General features: G+C 43.6%; 1 protein-coding gene across 3 annotated transcripts in view; it reads right to left on the reverse strand.

Annotated features, from left to right (window-relative positions):
• The window catches only part of LOC127629311 (leucine-rich repeat-containing G-protein coupled receptor 6-like), a 184,814-nt gene that overhangs the window by 61,109 nt on the left and 103,288 nt on the right, over positions 1-20,417 (reverse strand). For all 3 annotated transcript variants that reach the window (XM_052106471.1, XM_052106470.1, XM_052106472.1), the window contains one exon: positions 4,446-4,517. In XM_052106471.1, the coding sequence (XP_051962431.1) occupies positions 4,446-4,517 (72 nt within the window). Of the gene's footprint in view, positions 1-4,445; positions 4,518-20,417 lie in introns of those variants that run through there.

Consider the following 20,417-nt stretch of genomic DNA (forward strand, 5'->3'; position numbering starts at 1 on the left):
TGAAAATTCAGCTTTGATCACAAATAGCATTTTACAATATATTCAAATAGAAAACTGTTCTTTTAAATTGTAAAAAGAGTTCAGAATATTTTACTGTATTTTGGATCAAATAAATACAGTCTTGGTTAGCAGAAGAGACTTCTTTTAAATGGTAGTGTAGGTCTAAAATTAAGTAAAGTCTTGATGTAAAGAAAATGTATAGTCATGATTTTGATCATTAAGTCTCCTCACATTCATTCTCTTTCTGTCACATTCCTCATTGATAGGCCTTGGGGAGGGGTCTTTGTCTCCTCAGGTGAGAAATACCTGAACAAATTAATTTCTAAAGGCTGTTAACACTGTATTCAACACAAACTGGGCTACAATAATATGTGAGCAACATGTGTGTATATTTTTGTATTTTTGAGAAAATAACGTTTATGCATGGTTTTTGAAAACACAAACATTTTAAGTAATTGAAATAAGGTCATATAACACATACTAAGCATTTGCCCACAATACTTTTGATAAATATAACTTGTAGTCTTGAGTTTTTGCTACAAAATGATGTGAAGACCATCCTGATAGTTCACGCCTCCTCGCATATGAACTTTCTAACACTAAAAGTGTCTTACAAAAGTTAAATTACTATATTGTTTTGTATGAATGAGTGATCAGGATGGTCTTCACATCATTTTGTAGCAAAAACTCAAGACTACAAGTTATATTTATCAAAAGTATTGTGGGCAAATGCTTAGTATGTGTTATATGACCTTATTTCAATTACTTAAAATGTTTGTGTTTTCAAAAACCATGCATAAACGTTATTTTCTCAAAAATACAAAAATATACACACATGTTGCTCACATATTATTGTAGCCCAGTTTGTGTTGAATACAGTGTTAACAGCCTTTAGAAATTAATTTGTTTTTAAGCAACTGAAAAAAGCACAAATGTCAAGGCATTTCAAAACTTCTCCAGGGCCCAAAACACCCTCAGACCTCAGAGGGTTAACCCAAGATTACCTGCCACAACAATCAATATTGAGATATGATTCCAGGTACTGTGAGGTACATTTTTCAATGGACACACCAGAACACGGGAGGTGCAGAATTAAAGGGAAAGACTGAAGAAGCGGAACCAGAATGAAGGAAGAGAAACTGCCTGGGTGGGCCACTGATGTCATGCTTGCAGGACTCGTCGAATAAAAGACAGAAAAAGAGAGGACGTGGTAGAACAATGATACTGAGATCTTTGAACTAAGCAAATTATTCCAATGTGAGAGCATGCAGACCTAGACGCTGGGCTTTTATTACAATGTAGACAGCTTTATCATGTCCAATCAAATGAAGTTTTCTTTTGACCACATAGCAGAGATTTGCCTGTGTTTGCAGGATTAAGTGTGCCTTTGTGGCCAGGCATCATACTTTGTTTATCAAGACAGTCATGGTGCCACTTCAGCCATTGTGAACGTAGACTTCAAATGTCCAGAAGTCTTGATAAGATATTGCGAACAAGCTTCTGTTCTTCATTGGAATGCCTCAAAGCAAGCATTAATTTTCCCCACACTTTCATTTTCATGTAGGATTGTCATATTTTGACTAACCATTTCTCTTGGTGTGAGATTCGAGTCGTTCTATAAAACGGATGCCTTTTCTATTTGAAACATTTCAGTAAGATTCGATTAGACAAAGATTATCTTTAAGTGCTTATAAATCGTATTGTGTCATCTTGAGCTAAAATAAATACAGAATTTTGGAACGTGGCTTCTCAACTCAAGTCATGTCAGAGCTTCCTTTCCATTATTTCATTTGAATTGAAAGCTCACTCTTATTTTGAGGTAAATAAAAGTTCTGACAGGGGAAAATAGAATCTGCCTCGCTCATCTGAACTTGACTTAACATTACTTCAATCAAACTAGGCAAGGTCAAATACTTGTGCCTTAGAAAAGTTTGGTGGTTAACCATGCATCCGGAAATAATTCACAGCATGTCACTTTTTCCAAATCTTTTTATGTTACAGCCTTATTCCAAAATTGATAAAATTCATTATTTTCATCAAAATTATACAAGCAATACCCCATAATGACAATGTGAAAGAAGTTTGTTTGAAATATTTGTAAATTTATTAAAAATAAAAAATGAAAAAAAAAAAATCACATGTACACATGAAAATCACAGCCTTTGCTCAATACTTTGTTGAAGCACCTTTGGCACCAATTACAGCCTCAAGTCTTTTTGTGTATGATGCTACAAGCATGGCACACCCATTTTTGGGCAGTTTCTTCTATTATTCTTTGCAGGACCTCTCAAGCTCCATCAGGTTGGATGGGGAGCATCAGTGCACAGCCATTTTCAGATCTCTCCAGAGATGTTCAATCGGGTTCAAGTCTGGGCTCTGGCTGGACCACTCAAGGACATTCACAGAATTGTCCCATTGTCACTCCTTTGTTATCGTGTGCTTAGGGTCGTTGTCCTGTTGGAAGATGAAACTTCGCCCCAGTCTAAGGCCCAGAGCACTCTGGAACAGGTTTTAATCAAAGGATGTCACTGTACATTGCTGCATCCATCTTTCCCTCGATCTTGACTAGTCTCCCAGTTCCTGCCACTGAAATACATCCCAATGCTGCCACCACCATGCATCACTGTAGGGATGGTTATTGGCCAGGTGATGAGTGGTGTCTGGTTTCCTCCAGACAAGATGCTTGCTATTCAGGCCAAAGAGTTCAATATTTTGTTTCTCATGGTCTGAGAGTCCTTCAGGTGCCTTATGGCAAACTCCAGGTGGGCTGTCAATTGCCTTTTACTGAGGAGTGGCTTCCGTCTGGCTACTCTACCATACAGGCCTGATTGGTGGAGTGCTGCAGAGATGGTTGTTCTTCTGGAAGGTTCTCCTCTCTCCACAGGGAAATGCTGAAGCTCTATTAGAGTGACCATCGGGTTCTTGGTCACCTTCCTGACTAAGGCCCTTCTCCCCAGATCGCTCAGTTTGGCTGGGCGGCCAGCTCTAGGAAGAATCATGTTGTTTCCAAACTTCTTCCATTTACGGATGATGGAGGCCACTGTGCTCATTGGGACCTTCAATGCTGCAGAAATTTTTCTGTACCCTTCCGTAGATCTGTGCCTCGATACAATCCTGTCTTGGAGGTCCTCAGACTATTCCTTGGACTTCAATGCTTGGTTTGTGCTCTGACATGCACTGTTAACTGTGGGACCTTATATAGACAGGTGTGTGCCTTCCCAAATCATGTCCAATCAACTGAATTTACCACAGGTGGACTCCAATCAAAATTGTAGAAACACCTCAAGGATGATCAGTGTTAACAGGATGCACCTGAGCTCAAGTTTGAGTGTCATGGCAAAGGCTGTGAATACTTGTGTACATGTTTGTTTGTTTTTTTTTTTCCTTTTTTTTATATACATTTCATGTTATAAACAACATAAGATTTCAAACAAACTTCTTTCACATTGCCATTATGGGGTATTGTTTGTAGAATTTTGAGGAAAATAATTAATTTAATCCATTTTGAAATAAGGCTGTAACATAATAAAATGTGGAAAAAGTGAAGCTCTGTGAATACTTTCCGGATGCACTGTAACAGCACAACAGTGTGTATAGCATGCAGACAAAGAAAGACATTAAACTATTGTAAAACCCAACCCACTCCCTGTGTGCACAGACCACATACATCTTCATTACTGAAGATGTCTTGACACAAGATAAAGGTAAAAATTAGAATATTTAGACAGTTTAGTTTCCATTTATTGCTGCAGGTAAAGGATTTGATTTGGCAGGCTAATTTCCTGAGGTCTGCAATCTGCCAGTGTATTGTTGGATTAGCCCGGTATTGTAATTCAACAAGCTTCCAGGATAGCATGAAAAGGCATTGCATAATCTCATGAATAATTAGGTGTACAGGTGTACCTAGTGTATGTAAATCAGGTACTGTAATGGTGCAAACATGATTGCAAACACAATTAACACAGCACTATTACCCATCTTGAGGGTTGGTCCTGAGTGCTTGGTTGTGGCGGATGCAGCAGACTTCCACAACCTGGAGTACTTTACTGGGACTCTACAGCATCAAAGTGAACAGTCACCTGAATCTTCTTTAAAATGCTGAAAGTGTGCTCAACCACACTGCACATCTGGATATATGCTCACTTATAATACTCTTCTCTGCCACTTAAAGAATTACTGCTGCCACGATCAACAGAAATGTACACAAACATCTCTTTTCAATCAAATTAAATTTACTGCTCTCCATGAGCGGTAATAGAGTGGTGTTAAGTTTTGTACATTAAGCACTGAAAAGACAGACAATAAATTGATTTCAAGCACATTTAGCACCTTGTTAAACTACAGTAGACTGTAGCATCATGTAACATCATGTTAGTGAATAAGACACAGGTTTGTGCTAATTACAGCACACAATATTGCTGCAACTGTTTAATTTAGTTACTTACAGGACTTTGAGGTTGTAGAGACCTTGGAGCACAGGGCCAGGGATGTGTCTCAGGTGGTTGCCTGAGAGTCTCCTGTGGAGGAATAAAAGAAATGCTTTGGTTAATTTGCATTCCAACACATTAATGACTTTAGCAGACAGATGGGAATCTGGTGAATTCATAACGGCATGTGTGTGCAATTGTGTGTGCGTTCAAGAAATCATGGTGAAAACTCTCAAAACTTGATGGGTCTCCTAGGACACAAGAACCACAACAGCTGGGGTTCAAATCTATCTGGCTGCTAGACGGTGAGTTTTCCGCTCACATCCAGAAATCTCTCTTTTGGATGATCATTAAACATATCAACACATTTTGAAAGATGAGCCAAGATCAGAACCGACTCTAAGCTGCTTTTGCCCCAAGTTGCAACAAACATATCATAGTACTACTGAATTTATATTAAATGGCCAAAGATAAAATGGATTGCTAATGAAGTGGAAAATATTCTCTTTGGAACAGGATTAGACCTTGGTGCTCTTTACAAATATAAGCTTGCTACTTTTTTGAGGTCTTCAAGCCATAGCCAGGATGTAAAGAATAAAAACAATAGGATTGGGGTCTTAAAAATGTAGATATAAAAAAACATAGCAGTATGTTAAGACAACCCTTCAGTAACCTGAAGATGATCGGTTAGAGTGATTTTTTTCAGAGTGCATCACCTGACCAAATGCCAGTTTTTGCCTGCAAACACTTTAGAGTTTTGAATGACCCAATGGAAATGGAAAGTTAATGATTGTATTTAAAACAGGTTTCCCAAACATTCCACCAGTCTACCATTGGTTGCTCAAAACAGATGCTCCCGCCCCAAACTCACGACATTGGCTGAGCCAATGTTGCTGTGTCATGCTGGTCGTGATGCGCAAACGAATTTTTACTTAGAGTTGGCTCTGCAGATTAAGCTTGCATTGTAGAAAGTATTTTATCATCCAAAAATTATACACATCACATTTTAGATAATTAATGACAAATCACAACAATCACCACTGGAAATTGCATATAGTAATTCCTTTTAAAAAGAAAACTCATTGTATTTACACCCTGGTCCTACCCAGGCAACATGGCAGATGCTTCTGACAGTCCTCGAGACATGGGGAAGACATTCCCGGAGGGAGTCAGAGTAAATATCAGCCAGCTGTAGACTCACCCATCCGGACTAATCAATTTGTATATGAAACAAATCACTTAATAAGCATTTGTGCCTGCATTTCCAGGGTGGCAGAGTTTGAGGAAAATCTGTTGAGGCATCACAAGGTGTCATGACAGCCTAAACAGAGCTCTGGGATCACCAGGGCTGAAGACCACCCGTACCTCCACACGTCTCAAAAAGTCACTCAATCCTGCCTGAGTAGCCTCATTCTTTCCCTGTTACCCAAATGGTTCTTTTTGTGTGACGAGACAAAATTGAAGAATGTGCCAATGTTTAGCAAGCAAGTCAACTTAGCTAATGTGATGGGTTCGACAGCTCTGGCAAAGAAACAACCATGCTGTATACAACCACAGTAATGGTGACATGCGCCCAGAGAACAGAATGAAACACACAAACATACACACTTCGCTATCTACATGAGGATATAATATAGAATTATATTATCTTTATATAAAGCTAATTAGAATTGAACATTGCTGAAAAAAAACTTCTTAAACATGATTGGTTGGTCTTAGCTGGTTTAGGCTGGTCTAGCTGGTCTTACAGACTGGCCTAGCTGGTCTTACCTGGTTTAAGTGGGCCTCCTTGTCTGATCTGCATAAAAATGTCCAAAACCCCTCTTATACCACCAACAAACCTGATTTAGCTGTTTTATTCAATATGTATAAACACATTTTGTGCCATTGCACTGGATAGCCAAACCCGATGTGAAAAGCCATTGATTCACAATCCACAAAACATAAAATATCTTCCGATTGGCTGTGATTGTATGATGTCACGCAGCTTTGCATTCAGTTTTGCATTCAGTTTTTGCTTACAACTTAAACAGACAAACTGCTTATGGCAGAAACTTGTTGCATCGCGGCTGACATAATACCGCCTGTAAAATTTTTATATATATATATATATATATATATATATATATATATATATATATATATATATATATATAAGGGATGTCGATTTAACGCTTTAATTCAGTGCAATTAATTTTACCAAAAATAACGCATTAAAAAAATTAACGCAATTAATCGCATGCCCACTGACCATAATAAGGAAGATTCCTGAGAAATGCAAGCATGTAGTACAACCTGTTTTCTCCAGAGGTCAGTAAGTGAAATTTCAGCTGTATGAGCAACGTGCAATTTATACAGTGAAGAAAACACACCAGTAGGCAGAACAATAAACATGCGTTATGTTCTTGGGTTCAAAAGACTCGAAGGAGCGCAAATGCGAACTAAGGGATCTCAAGATGTGTTTAAAGATTGAGTATTAAATTATATTTAACTTGACACAGTGACCTAAACATTTTAAGTTTATGACACAACACACCCCAGATGTCTGACGTAGGTGTAAATTGATGGGCCCTTAAACAAGCCCTCATAACAAATTCACTTTGCTGTGAACTGTATGCCAATGATTGACTTATGATCAATAATATGGTAGTAAACAATACATTGTATTCTAAAGCCGCTTTTTGTGTGGCCTTATCAATGAATGAAAAGAATGCATTTTAATTATATGAATATTTTATATATATATATATATATATATATATATATATATATATATGTATATATAATTTTCTAATATTTAAAGATTATTATATATATTGATATAAATATGTATAACCATTATATATTGAGTTATTGTTATATGAGGGGCTTTCTCAGCAAATAATATGCGATTAATTAATCGGGACATCATGTAATTAATTAGATTAAAAATTTTAATCGATTGACAGCCCTAATATATATATATATATATACTTAAAAGGGTCCACAGCCCCTCTAGAACCTGCCAACTGACCAGCTAAGACCAGCTAACAAGTATAGGGTGTTTTTTTTAGCAGGGTTTGAGAACATCCAGAGATGTTGTAAATTGTTAAATATATATATATATATATATATATATATATATATATATATATATATATATATATATATATATATATATATTTAACAATTTACAACACAACCCTTTTTAGTTTAATGAGCAACAGACCCAACTAAGCACCAGCTTGGCCAGGCTGGGATACCCACTTAAACCAGCTAAAAGTTCAGCAAACAATCTTAGAATTGATTATTTATATAAAAATGTCAGTATAGAAGATTTTTCTCAGATTTACCTTACAAATTTGGCCCCAACCACAAGCTAAGCGAACCCTCACACGCACACAAAGTTGGACAAAACCCAGAATTGGGTCAATGATCTGACAGATCCTCACACTTTCTTTTACACACACTTTTGTTGTCACCAATGAGCCTTGAAGTCTCTGAGGTTTTTAATATCTATCACTTCAACTTGTGCCAGACCACATGGCACACCATAGACTCTATTTCGGGTAAGGCTGTGTGCTGCCACCCAGTCGCAAACATTTGTTTCCCTTCTGTCACTCACTCGACGTTGTGGCGATGAAATGATACTAGGGGTCGATCTTGAGAGCCCAAAACATAGTGAAAACAGTGACGTTGAACGTCTTTTTAAAGATGCCATTCCATCTCTGTGCAGTTCCTGGAAGTGGTCGTTTCCTCTCCGCCTCTGATGGTCACGAACACTGCCTCACGTGTCTGGGCCAATGTCGTGTTGAGGAAGCATTCGTGGATGGTTCATGTTCTCACTGCGAGAACATGACAATGGCCACTTAACGAGCGTGGCTCTCCTTCTTCCGAGGGAGCACCTCTTCAGCCATCCCCCTTCCCGGCCCTCCTACCTATGGGTACAGCACCGATGTGGCTGACGCTGGAGACGTTTCACAGTCATCAGTAATATCCCGTGGGCCGCCCACCCCGTAGCACGCTTGCTGGCCTCTGTCCATCTCTGGGATGAGACAGGCAGCTCGCCTCAGTGCCAGCCTAATGTCTCTCCCGGTGCCCGAGGCCCGTATGAGATGTCGATCACTGCATCAGAGGGTGTCCTAGCGGTGTCAGATGCCTTTGGGTGTGGCAGCCCGAACTGAGGCGGATGCCGAACTCACTGCCATGCTTTACCGGGACGCCACGAGTGTCAGGCATGAGTGGAATCATCTGCCCTCCCCTGATCACTCGTGGCTGGATGACTGGTTTCTCGGGTCGGCGCGCCTTGTTCCAGGAGGTGCATGACGAGCAAACGCGGTCGGGGAGGGCACCTTTAGCTGCCCGATCCTTTGGTTATGCCACAATTCCCCTGGAGGATAAGGTGATCGGGGCACACCTGTGTCCGCTGAGCGCCGCCACCTGGTGGAATCAGCCGGCACTCCCTTCCCGAGTCTGTAGTGCACACACCTCACCCTCACCAGTTTAGCTAAACCCAAAGCCCCGGGTTGAACCAAGCGTTGGTGGATGGTGGTCTTATTGCAGCCGGTATCCAGCAAAGCTTGGTAAATACTCCCCTGATCCTTACCGGAATCCGGTATGCTCCAGCCCGATCGGGGGCAGCCTGCGGGACGTCGGAGACCCGCACCACTGTCCCCATCTCCATCAGCGGACACTGATCCCGGAAGTGGTCCGGGTCCCCGCACCTCCAACAGGCCGGCCCAGGTGTTACGCCCGCACTTGTGCTGGCGGGCACCCCCACCTGAGGAGGAGAGCGGCTGAAGGACCGGGAAGGAACATTCTCCCAACGCCGGGAAGCCGGTCAGACCAATACTCCATGCCTGCGCGGGGCAGGAATGGGCCCTGGGGAGAGAACAGAGCGAGAGGACACAGGGGAAGAGGAGGGGCGGGGAAGAGAGAGAGAGAGAGAGAGAAGAAGACGCGCCCTCGGGATCACTGCCAAATGGTCCTTCGCCAGACGAACAGCTTCCTCCAGCGACGCCAGGTGGACCCACTCTGCCGTTTTCCTGCATGGGCAGCCGTTGGGCGAATTGTTCCAGCACCACCTGATTGATCACTCCATCGACGTCACGGTCCCCCGTGAGCAGCCCCGGCCGACAGGCATCCCGGCGCCGTTGAGCAAATGCAAATGGCCTATCGGACTTCTCTGGTGATGGTGATTCTCTTCCAGGCTCCAACCGTCCAATTGCAGAATGGCTCTATTCAGGTCAGAGTAAGCCAGATGGTTCATCGCCGGCAGTTGTTGTGCCGCAAGTTGAGCTTCCCCGGACAGGAGAGGAATTAGGCGGGCTGCCCACTGTTCGAGCGGCCAGCCCCAGATTTCTGCCGTACGCTCAAATAAATCGAGGAAGGCCTCAGGATCATCTGCTGCCCCCATCTTCTGTAACGTGGGCGGGGGTAGCGTAGCGCGGGTGTCCGGGGTCGCGGTTGTGGCCGACGCGGTCTCCTGGCTGAGGAGGCTACAGATGGCGTGCCGGTCCTCTGCCTGAGCCCGCATGATCTCGAAAAATCGGCAATCTTGGTCCTGCCGGAGCTCAAGAAGGGATTGCTGGTGGCTTTTATGTAACGCCACGAGGGACTGGAGGACCTCCGCCAGCTGGTAGGACTCTATGGGGCGACCTTTCTCCATGCTTGGACGCACTTGGAAATGGATCCCGGGTTTCGGCACCACTGTAAGACCCTCAAGGGAAGGAGGACACAGAAAACGAGATTGGGAACTAAGGTAAGGCTTTTAATGACGTATTCTCTCACAGAGATTCACAATAAACAAACAGTGTATAAGCGCACTGGGTTGGCTTGTGGGGCTCTCTCTCTCGACTGAAGGCTCTGTGTCTGCTTTTTATGCCGCTCTCCTCGTGCTCACTGGAATTAGAGACAGGTGATAGGCATAATTTAGCTCAGGTGTAAGCGCCCTTACCACTTTCCTCTCCCGGACGGGCGCTTGACCACGCACCCGCTGCCACAGTAATAAAGGTCTTAAATTGTGATATGTTTCTAACCCACACTTATCATATCGCATCAGAAGACATGCATTAAACATTGAGTTCTTGTCAACATTCACTTGTGTTGTATTGACTATCAAAGCCTAGATATTCTTCTAAAAATCTTCATTTGTGTTCTGCTGAAGAAAGAAAGTCATACACATCTGGGATGGCATGAGGGTGAGTAAATGATAAGATAATCTTTATTTTTGTGCAAACTATCCATTTAGGAATGTTGTATATTGTGTTCAAAATGTAATCTTCCCACAGGAAAGAAAATCACAAATGAGATCTATTGAATATCTCAGTTGTTAATTCTAAACAACAATGAGATTAAATGGAGAGCAAATTTACATTCTTACCACTGCTTCCTTTAGAGTTTCAGAAGAGATCCCAACAATGTCACAAACTGTGCCAAGCAATATCAGTTTTTCTCATCAAATTCTTCAGAGACCAAGAGATGTGGCATCCAAATAAATGTATTATTCTTTTACTTGCATTTGTTTCTTGTTATAATTTTCCAGAGCAATTTTAGGATAAATTAATCATGCCTAATACTTTAAGGAAACTTTAAGGAGACCTCCTTTAAGTCTCCAGAACTATGAAAGAGCAACATCTTAGCAATAAAATGTTAATCTGGGTGTATTTGATTGGTGATTTACAGCTGTGCCGATATCTAATTGAAACGTGTTAAGCAGAACCTCTTTGAACCCGTGTCTAATGACCTGTACCAGCACACTTGTCTTTGCTCCAGGTCCAACACTGTTCAAACTACCATAAACACTCCAAAAAATTAAATGGTGAGATTAAGGAAGGTGTGAATGAGAATAATATACTATTTGTGGCAACTATTTCAAAAGCTCAAATGGTGTAAAACTCAAAAACTGTTTTTCAAAACACAGAATTCATGCAATATGTTGGACGCAAGTTACACAAGGCATATTTACTTGCTCTAGTGTGTTTAACAGAGATTTCCAGCATCTTTCAGGATCAAACCAAACAATAAAACTCCATCGGATGAAGTGTGAGCTGAGGCTTTTCATGCAGTAACTTTTACAGCAGATGTTTGTTGAAAATAAGTGTCAGGACACATTTGGTTGTCCAAAAGCATAATCACAACCTACTATCAGCTCAGTTTTTGCAGTTCCAGACCATTTTTAGCATCAGTTGCGACCTCATAAAATGGCACCCGCATGTTTATCGGTGATAGTTTACAAGAATCGGCTGTGTCGCAGATAGCGTTTGCAAAAAGGTGGAGGCCGTTGTCTTCAGACCACTGGAGCCTATGTTGACAACAAGCAGTGCAAGTCAAAGGCAAAAAAAAAATTCTTGGATGGCTGGTTAGTGTTTGTCCCCCTGTAATCCATCTGTCTTCTGTTAGCTCATTGGGAGCCAAAATACCATAAAACTTTAATCATACTCTTATTTTTTTATTTTTGGTTTTATTTTGGTTTGTTCGTGGAGAGATAATTGCAGTTGTTACAGAGAGAGGAATTGCTAAAAGGAAAAGAAAAATAAGAACTCCTAATATATACTCTGTTAGCCTCAAATCATGGCCATATCACTGAGGAATTTGAATTGTGAAGTGTTTTCCTCATCCAAAGGGCCACATGGAATCTGTACGTGCAGAATTCTGCAGATTTGCTCTTTTCTTTCATGAAATTCTACACATCCCCTGCCCCATACATGTTGGTTTATTAAATGTCCTGTATACTTTGATTATCATTTCAGCTTCCAATAAGAATTTAGTACTTTCACCTCTTTAAAGTATGAATGTATTTCCATTATATTACAAAATAACTAACGTCATGATTACTGTTGTAACCTCCGTTTCCCGATGGAAGGAACGAGACGTTGTGTCGATTGTAGTGACAAGTTTTTACTGAGGAGCCGAGAATACGGTTACGGTGCATCACAGTGGCAGGGATAGTGACGTGGCAAGGGGAACACAACGTTTCATTCCTTCCATCGGGGAACGGAGGTTACTTACAGTAACCAAGATGTTCCCCTTCTGTCACTCACTCGACGGTGTGCCGATTGTAGTGACACAAGGGGTCCCACTTAAAAACGTCATGCACTACCCCGTGTTACGTGGCTGCCGAGCCAGGTGCAAGCAGCTGGGTCGGCTGCACGTAAACCTCCCCAACGCCCCCAATAAAAGGTGTCATATAGCGTTCTTAGGTTCCCCGTACCCGTACGGAAACAGACGACATGACTTGCACGGGAGCCTGCCGGCCCTTAATCTTAATGCTATAGATGCGTTGGGGAAGGCATCCTTTCCTGTTCCTATTCTTTAAAGGGTAAGACCATGACCTGTCCAAACTTGGGGGTAACTTGTGGTTAATACACACAGGGGTTGTCAAGCCACCCGTGGACATGGTGCGGTGGTAGATCCTGCCTGACAAGGGAGGATTTTCTACAGACACGGCGACCGGGGGGCAGCGAGGACTGCCCCAGGGAGACGTGGTTCCTGCCAGTGGTTGGACCGTACTGTGGAAATACGTCACAGGGAGTTGCCTGAAGCAGGAACTATGCCTGTGCAGCCCAAGCCCAACACGGAGCACTCAACTTGTGGTGGGTCTGGCGGGGAATTCCTCCGCTGAATCTGCGGCCAGAGGGCTAGGGAGGAAGAGCATCTAGGAAGCGAGAGCTTGCTGGCTCACCTGGGAAAGAAGGCGCACTGGATCATCTTGGCGAAGGGAGCAAAGGTGAAAGCTGAACACCCGGTCGGGTGTTCCGTATAACAGAGTTCTACTGGCTCGGACCTGTCAAAACATGGGATGAGACCGACTTGTAGAACCTAGCAAAGGTGTTGGGTGTTGCTCAGCCTGCCGCTCTGTGGATGTCTGCTAAGGAGGTGCCGTACCACACATCTCGTAGAGTGTGCTCAAACCCGCAAGGGGTGGGGGCACGGCCTGGGTTTGATAGGCTAGGGAAATAGCTAACCTCTGTTTGGAGATGGCATTCCCTTTCCGCCATCCTCCAAAGCAGACAAAGAGCTGCTCAGAGCATCTAGAGCCATGCGTACGGTCCAAATGGGTACGCAAAGCACGTACCGGACACAGCAATGAAGAGGTTGGGTCTGTCTCCTCCCAGGGAAGCTTTGCATGCAGGTTCACAACCTAAACTCTGAAGGGGGGTCGTAGGAACCTTGGGCATGTAGCCCGGTCGTGGTTTTAGGATGAGGTAAGCATCTGCCGGATCGAACTCCAGGCAAGTGTCGCTGACAGAGAACGCTTGCAGGTTCCCAACCCTCTTGATGGAAGCGAGCATGGTCAGGAGGGCCATCTTCAAGGAGAGGGCTTTGAGCTCGACCGAATCAAGCGGCTCGAAGGGGGGTCTCTGAAGGCCTGAGAGGACCACTGAGAGTTTGCAGGAGGGGAATAGGCTTGATCTGGAAGGGTGCAACCTCTGGGTGCCTCTTAAGGAACCTGATAATAAAGTCGTGCTTACCAAGGGACTTGCTGTCTACTGCGTCGTGGTGGGCTGCGATAGCAGCGACACACAACTTCAAGGTGGAAGGGGACAGCCTCCCCTCCAGCCACTCCTGCAGGAATGAAGCACTGACCGAACTGCACATCTCTGTGGGTCTCAAGATTTGGAAAAACACCAATTTGTGAACAAACGCCACTTGAGGGCATAAAGTTGCCTGGTAGAGGGAGCTCTGGCTTGGTTGATTGTGTCTACAGCTGCAGGGGGTAGACCACTCCAGTTCAGGAGCCAGACGTGGAGATTCTAGAGGTCTGGGCGTGAGAGGGTGCCCCGTTCCTGAGAAAGGAGGTCCTTCCACAGGGGAATTTGCCAGGGAGGGGCTGTTGCGAGGAGCGTGAGATCCAAGAACCAGGTCCAGGTGGGCCAATAAGGAGCCACCAAGGTGACCTGTTCCTCGTCCTCCCTGACCATGCACAGCAACAGTGCAAGAAGGCTCACTGGGGGAAATGCGTACTTGCGCAGCCCCCGAGGGCCAGCTGTGTGCCAGCGTGTCTGTGCCGAGAGGGGCTACCCAGGTGCAGATCTTTGAGTGCCTTGGCTTGGTGTACTTGCAGGAGAGCCATGGCATGCTAGGCTGAGTTGGCCTGTCCAGTGACGCTGTAGGATTTTGCAGTCAGTGACGATGTTGTCCTACAGGCCTACAGGAGGGGGGTACCAGACGGTCCCGCCAGGTGGCAGTGTTCTCGGGACACAGGTGGATTGCAACCGCTCTGTCCACCTGAGGGACCTCCGTGTACCTGTGGGCCGCCCCACCGTCCAGGGTAGTGATAGCGGACAAGTGATGAGGTCGGTTCCGGGCAGTAAAACGTGCCCTCCACGAACTAGTCATCTCGTCAGGCACTTCCAGGAAGAAAGGGGGGGGGGGTATGGCTGAAGTAGCTTTCTCTCGTGAGAAAAGAAAGCCGTGACCGCAATGTTGCCATGGCTATGTTCTCGCACTGGGAACATAAACCATTCATAAAATGCTGTCTGCATGAGTTCTCAGCTCAGGCACACAAGACAGCTTTTATGACCGTCAGAATTGGAGAGAAATCGACCGCACCCAGGAAGTACACAGCGGCGGAAGGGCATCTTTAAAAAGTCCAGTGACGCTGTAGGATTTTGCAGTCAGTGACGACGTTGTCCTACAGGCCTACAGGAGGGGGTACCGGATGGTCCTGCCAGGTGGCAGTGTTCTCGGGACACAGGTGGATTGCAACCGCTCTGTCCACCTGAGGGACCTCCGTGTACCCGTGGGCCGCCCCACCGTCCAGGGTAGTGATAGCGGACAAGTGATGAGGTCGGTTCCGGGCAGTAAAACGTGCCCTCCATGAACTAGTCATCTCGTCAGGCACTTCCAGGAAGAAAGGGGGTATGGCTGAAGTAGCTTTCTCTCGTGAGAAAAGAAAGCCGTGACCGCAATGTTGCCATGGCTGTGTTCTCGCACTGGGAACATAAACCATTCATAAAACGCTGTCTGCGTGAGTTCACAGCTCAGGCACACGAGACAGCTTTTATGACCGTCAGAATTGGAGAGAAATCGACCGCACCCAGGAACTACACAGCGGCGGAAGGGCATCTTTAAAAAGACGCGTCCTTAAAAGGACGTTAAACGCTCGCTTTTGTATGTTGCTCTTTTACCAGAATAAAACTCTTTTAAAGGAAAATAAATTCTTTCAGTGACGTCAACTCTTTTATAAGAGAAGCGCTGTCGAAGCGCCCATGGGCAGAGTCTGCACGGCGTGCAGAGAGGAGAAAGCTGCTGGAATGCGCCGTCAGATCCAACAGCAAGCTCTCTTGCAGAGGTGGGTGAAGCAGTCGTGTGTCACTCAGCTCGCTGATCACACAACCGTTCGGCTCCGAAGAAATAATCTGTCTGGCATTCGCTCGCCCGCTCCCTTTATACCCGTATGTCTGGGGTGGTGCATGCAAATTCTGCTTTGTGTCAGTACAATCGACACAACATCAAGTGAGTGACAGAAGGGGAACTGCCATGTATTTTAAAGACATTTATCAAGTTTGTTTGGTTTCAAATAATAAAACAATAGATATATTGTTCATAATTATGGCAACAATTATTTGGACACTTTCTGGTTTTCAAAGTTAGTTGGATATGTACATAGTTAATGATTTAATCATTAACTTGAGGGGAACTGACTACAGTCATCCACTAAAAATCACCTTGAAACCTGTTGTTTCAAAGTACAGTATTTGAAAAAAATTTCCCTGAAATGTGATACATACTAGTGGGGATAGGTGTGACTTAAGTCACACTTTTATTTTTTTTACCATGTTAAAATCCTCATGATCACATGGGAAGTTGGCATGTGGTTTCTGAGAGTTCCTGTAGGATTGGACGTTAACCTTTAACTGTGGTGTGACCGGAAGCACGTTGCATTGGCAACATGGGAGACCCAGGTTCACATCCCACGTTGGAACTAATCAGCAAGTAATCGCGCTTGCAAAATCAGTGACGAGTGGGATTCGGAGGTTGCAATTTTCCCTCTAACATTTACATTTTAGGTTTGGGGTTGGGGGGGGGTTCAGTTTATAAAATAGGCATTCCTCTTGACTGTATTACATCCTGTATAGTTGAAAAAGCTTGCTTCACAACTCGCTTTTGACGTTCCACATTTCACTTTGAAGATTGAGCTCACACATGCCATACACCCAAGATCACTTACTGTTTGGCCATTGGGGGCAGTGTTTCATATTTTGATATGCACAGACTGAGTTTAGCTAAAGAAAAATCAACCTACTTGTTTTCGATTTCAATGTGAGATCAGTCTGGTTAAATCCATTTCGTAGCCATGATTAAAATATTTTGCACTCAGGAATTTTTATGGCAGATTTTTATTTATTCACATTGCAGTACACTTTTAAACAATGAACACATTTGTTTTTTATTTGTGACTACATGATGCATTGCTTAGAGATAAATGCTCACTATGCCCTAGAGCTATATTGCATTGTCAGTCTAGGTATTAAATTATGTTTGCAATTATGTAAACCTGTACAAAGAGATTTTTACTGCATTGAACCAGTCACACTCAAGATTTCTCCAACTGATAAAAAATATAAATGTTTTAGCTCCCTAAGAATCTAAGAATCACATTATTTGCAACTCAGATTCTGACGGTATTGATTTCATAGTGCAATGGAAAGGTTTCCGTGGCTAAATAATTTTTGACTGGATCCTGGCCTGAGGAGGATCTCCAAATGGAAAAATGTACAAGCTGTGACTGCAAACTCTCACCAGCTTCCTGTAAGCGACCTTGTCTTCTAGAATATGTATTCATCATCACTATAAACTCTGACCTGCTCAGTAGGCTGCGCACAGCCTCTTTTGATTCTCTAGTAAAATGTTGGATTGATTTTATGGCATTTACACAGATCTTTATCGAGGAGCTCACGCTCCGTACCATGAGGGCACTTGTGTGAGAAGGAAGATTAAAAAATCCTTTGATTTGTCTGTGCTGTCATACATCTCAGATAAGAGTAACCAAAAATGAAAATTACATGAAAACCGATAAGATTTAAGACCGATTCTTTCACATTCTCAGTCCACATAGCACTTTATAAAATCCCCTTAAAGGGTGAGTTCACCTAAAAATGTAGATTCATAATTTACTCATCTTTTTTTCCAGTCAATGAAAATGAATGACTGAGTCTGTCATTTTGTCTAACATTTCCTTTTGTACATACATTTATAATAATGGCTGAAGTGTCCCACAGTACCTAATATTTTAAAGAATTCGTGAGGGACTTTTCATTTGATCTGACATGAATTGTGAGAGATATTCAGACAGCTGGAGTCATGGAACAATGACAATAAGCTAAGCAAAACGCTGTTTGAAACCATGTTTTGGTTACTAAAGTGAAACAAAATGTGGGTAGCTGGGGTGAGGTTAAAAATGCAGTGGCCGCTTGTGATTGGCATTGATTGACTGCATTTCCATCTCACATCTTTCCAGATGGTATTATCTCTAAAGAAGGGAAGATGAGAGAAGAGAGGAGAATGGAGAAGTGGTTATCTGCAAACACATTGGTCGGTGTGGGTTTTTACGTAGGCCTTTATCTAGGTGTGTTCATTTGCATCCAACATTGTAACTGTAATATTAGGCCACTGTCTGACAGATTACACCATTAAACAGTGGTATTTGGCAGTATTTAGTGTTTGAAGAAATCCACATTAAAAGGAGATTATATTGACAGGAATGGTTGCTTTTGTGCCACTTTGATTTATTTTAAAGCAGTGGTTTTCAAACTTTATGATGCCAAGGACCCCCAAATATAATGATTCCATTGTGAGGGACCCCCTTCATAAAATATAGAGGCAGCTACATATTTTCAGGTACATAGTACCATTTAAACTGTGTGAGAAAAATGGTTGGTGTGATATTAAATTGCTTGCTAAATAAACGTGGAGAAAGCCACTTCAGCAGCCCCCCACGTCGTTCCTTCTTCCCACGGGATTGAGGACAACCCGGCTGGCGATTTGGGGATGATTAGGGCTCGGTTTTGCCGGGTAAATCCCCACGAACCACCTGCCCCCCGGCACGCTTGCTTGCTTCCGTCCGAGCACCGGATGAGTGCGGCTCACCTCGCGGCCAGCCGGCATTCTCCCTTGAGCCCCCGGAATTGGATGACGACATCGCCGCTGCATCGGAGAGCGTTGCAGCGGCGTCTGATGCTGATGACTCGTCTGGGCTGCCACCTTCGGGTCTGCTCGCCCAATCTGAGGCTGACGCACATATGTCAGAAAGATGAAGAAGCAGATGGCACATCTTGCCGCGGCGCTGCCAAACCAGCGTGTCCCGCCTGCTCGCTCAGGGTGTCCCCCTGCAGCTAAACAACAGGTAGCTCCGCCTCAACCCGGGCCCAGCTCTCAGCCCCAGCATCGAGCACCTCATTCTCATGGCATCCCGGCCCCAAAACTCTACAGTCCCGGCCTAGCCTGGGATCTCTCTGTGGTCCTCTCGGGCCTTCAGAGACCGCCCTTCGAGCCGCTTGTTTCAGTTGAGCTCAAGGTCCTCTCCCTGAAGACGGCCCTCCTGATCACATTAGCCTCCATCAAGAGGGTTGGGGACTTGCTTGTGTTCTTTGTCAGCGACACCTGCATGGAGTTCGGTCCGGCACATTCTCACGTTATCCAAGGTTCCTACAACCCCCTTCATGGACCAGCTCATGAGCCTGCAAGCAAGCTTCCCCGGGAGAAGGCAGACCCAGCCTTCTCATTGCTGTGTTCGGTACGTGCTTTGCGTATATATTTGGACCTCACGTAGAGCTCTAGGTGTTCTGAACAGCTCTTTGTCTGCTTCGGCGGACGGTAGAAAGGGAACGCCGTCTCCAAACAGAGGTTAGCTCACTGGGTCGTTGATGCTATTTCCTTAGCTTATCACACCCAGGCCGTGTCCGCCCCCTTGTGGGTTTGAGCACACTGTAAAGGAAGTGTGGCATCATCGTGGGCACTGGCCCATGGCACCTCCTTAGCAGACATCTGAATGCAAATTCTGTCTGCCAACTTGACATTGGCCTTTTCTCAGGTTCAGAGGTATGTTTGGCGTCCCAGGAAGGCCCCTTGTGTCACTTCATTCCACACAACATATCGTTCCCTCCCTCGGGGAACGGAGGTTACAACAGTAACTGGACAGGGAAGAAAGTTCTCTGAAAGTTATAATACTGTATTTCTTCATACTTTATAAATGATATATGTTATGATATGATATCATGATGACATGAACCCTAAAGATGATATGAACCCTAAAGATTTAAGGTGTGTGGCTTCAGAGACACGCATTATAAACATTGTATGACTTGACGCTATACCCTTGGCCTTCTGCTAGACTGTGAAATTGAAAGTGAGATCTTTATATCGCAACAAGCCAGATTTTTGTATTGTTGTAAAGCAATTTCAGTTACATCACAAATTAAATCACGTCAAACACCCAAGTCCACAGATCTGTCTGCACCAGTAAACCTCTTTAGATTATTTTGTACATCTGTACATCTTTTAGATGGAGCCGTCTGCTTAATGTGCGGTTCTGTTTATGTTCATTTTAATATGTGCCCACTCAGATTTCCAATTTTTCATGTAACTTTCAAATACATATATTGGCCTATAATGAGTAATCATCCATTCATATGTCTAATCAAAAACTATAACACTGACTAGACTAAAATGTTTTGATTATGTCTTATTTATGGTTGTGTCATAAGCGTGAATCTGCTTCTATTGGGAATGTAAATGAGATCATAGTTTAGTGGAAAGTCTCCAGTTACAGGGAAGGTGACAGTTCAGTGAGAAATTAAACTATAAAATGTTTAATAGTTATCATAATAAACCAAGTTATTAAGACAGATGTGCCAAAAAGCTGATTTGGAAGCTTTTGTTTTGAAGACAAATTATCCATCATACATTTCAGGTTATAATACAAACCCTGAACTATAAAGATGGTTTAATCAAACTTCAGTCTAAAACAGCAAATTAATGCTTAATGACAGGGATTAAAGATCAATG

The sequence above is a fragment of the Xyrauchen texanus genome, chromosome 35, assembly GCF_025860055.1.
Source record: "Xyrauchen texanus isolate HMW12.3.18 chromosome 35, RBS_HiC_50CHRs, whole genome shotgun sequence".
In the NCBI taxonomy this organism is placed as follows: domain Eukaryota; kingdom Metazoa; phylum Chordata; class Actinopteri; order Cypriniformes; family Catostomidae; genus Xyrauchen; species Xyrauchen texanus.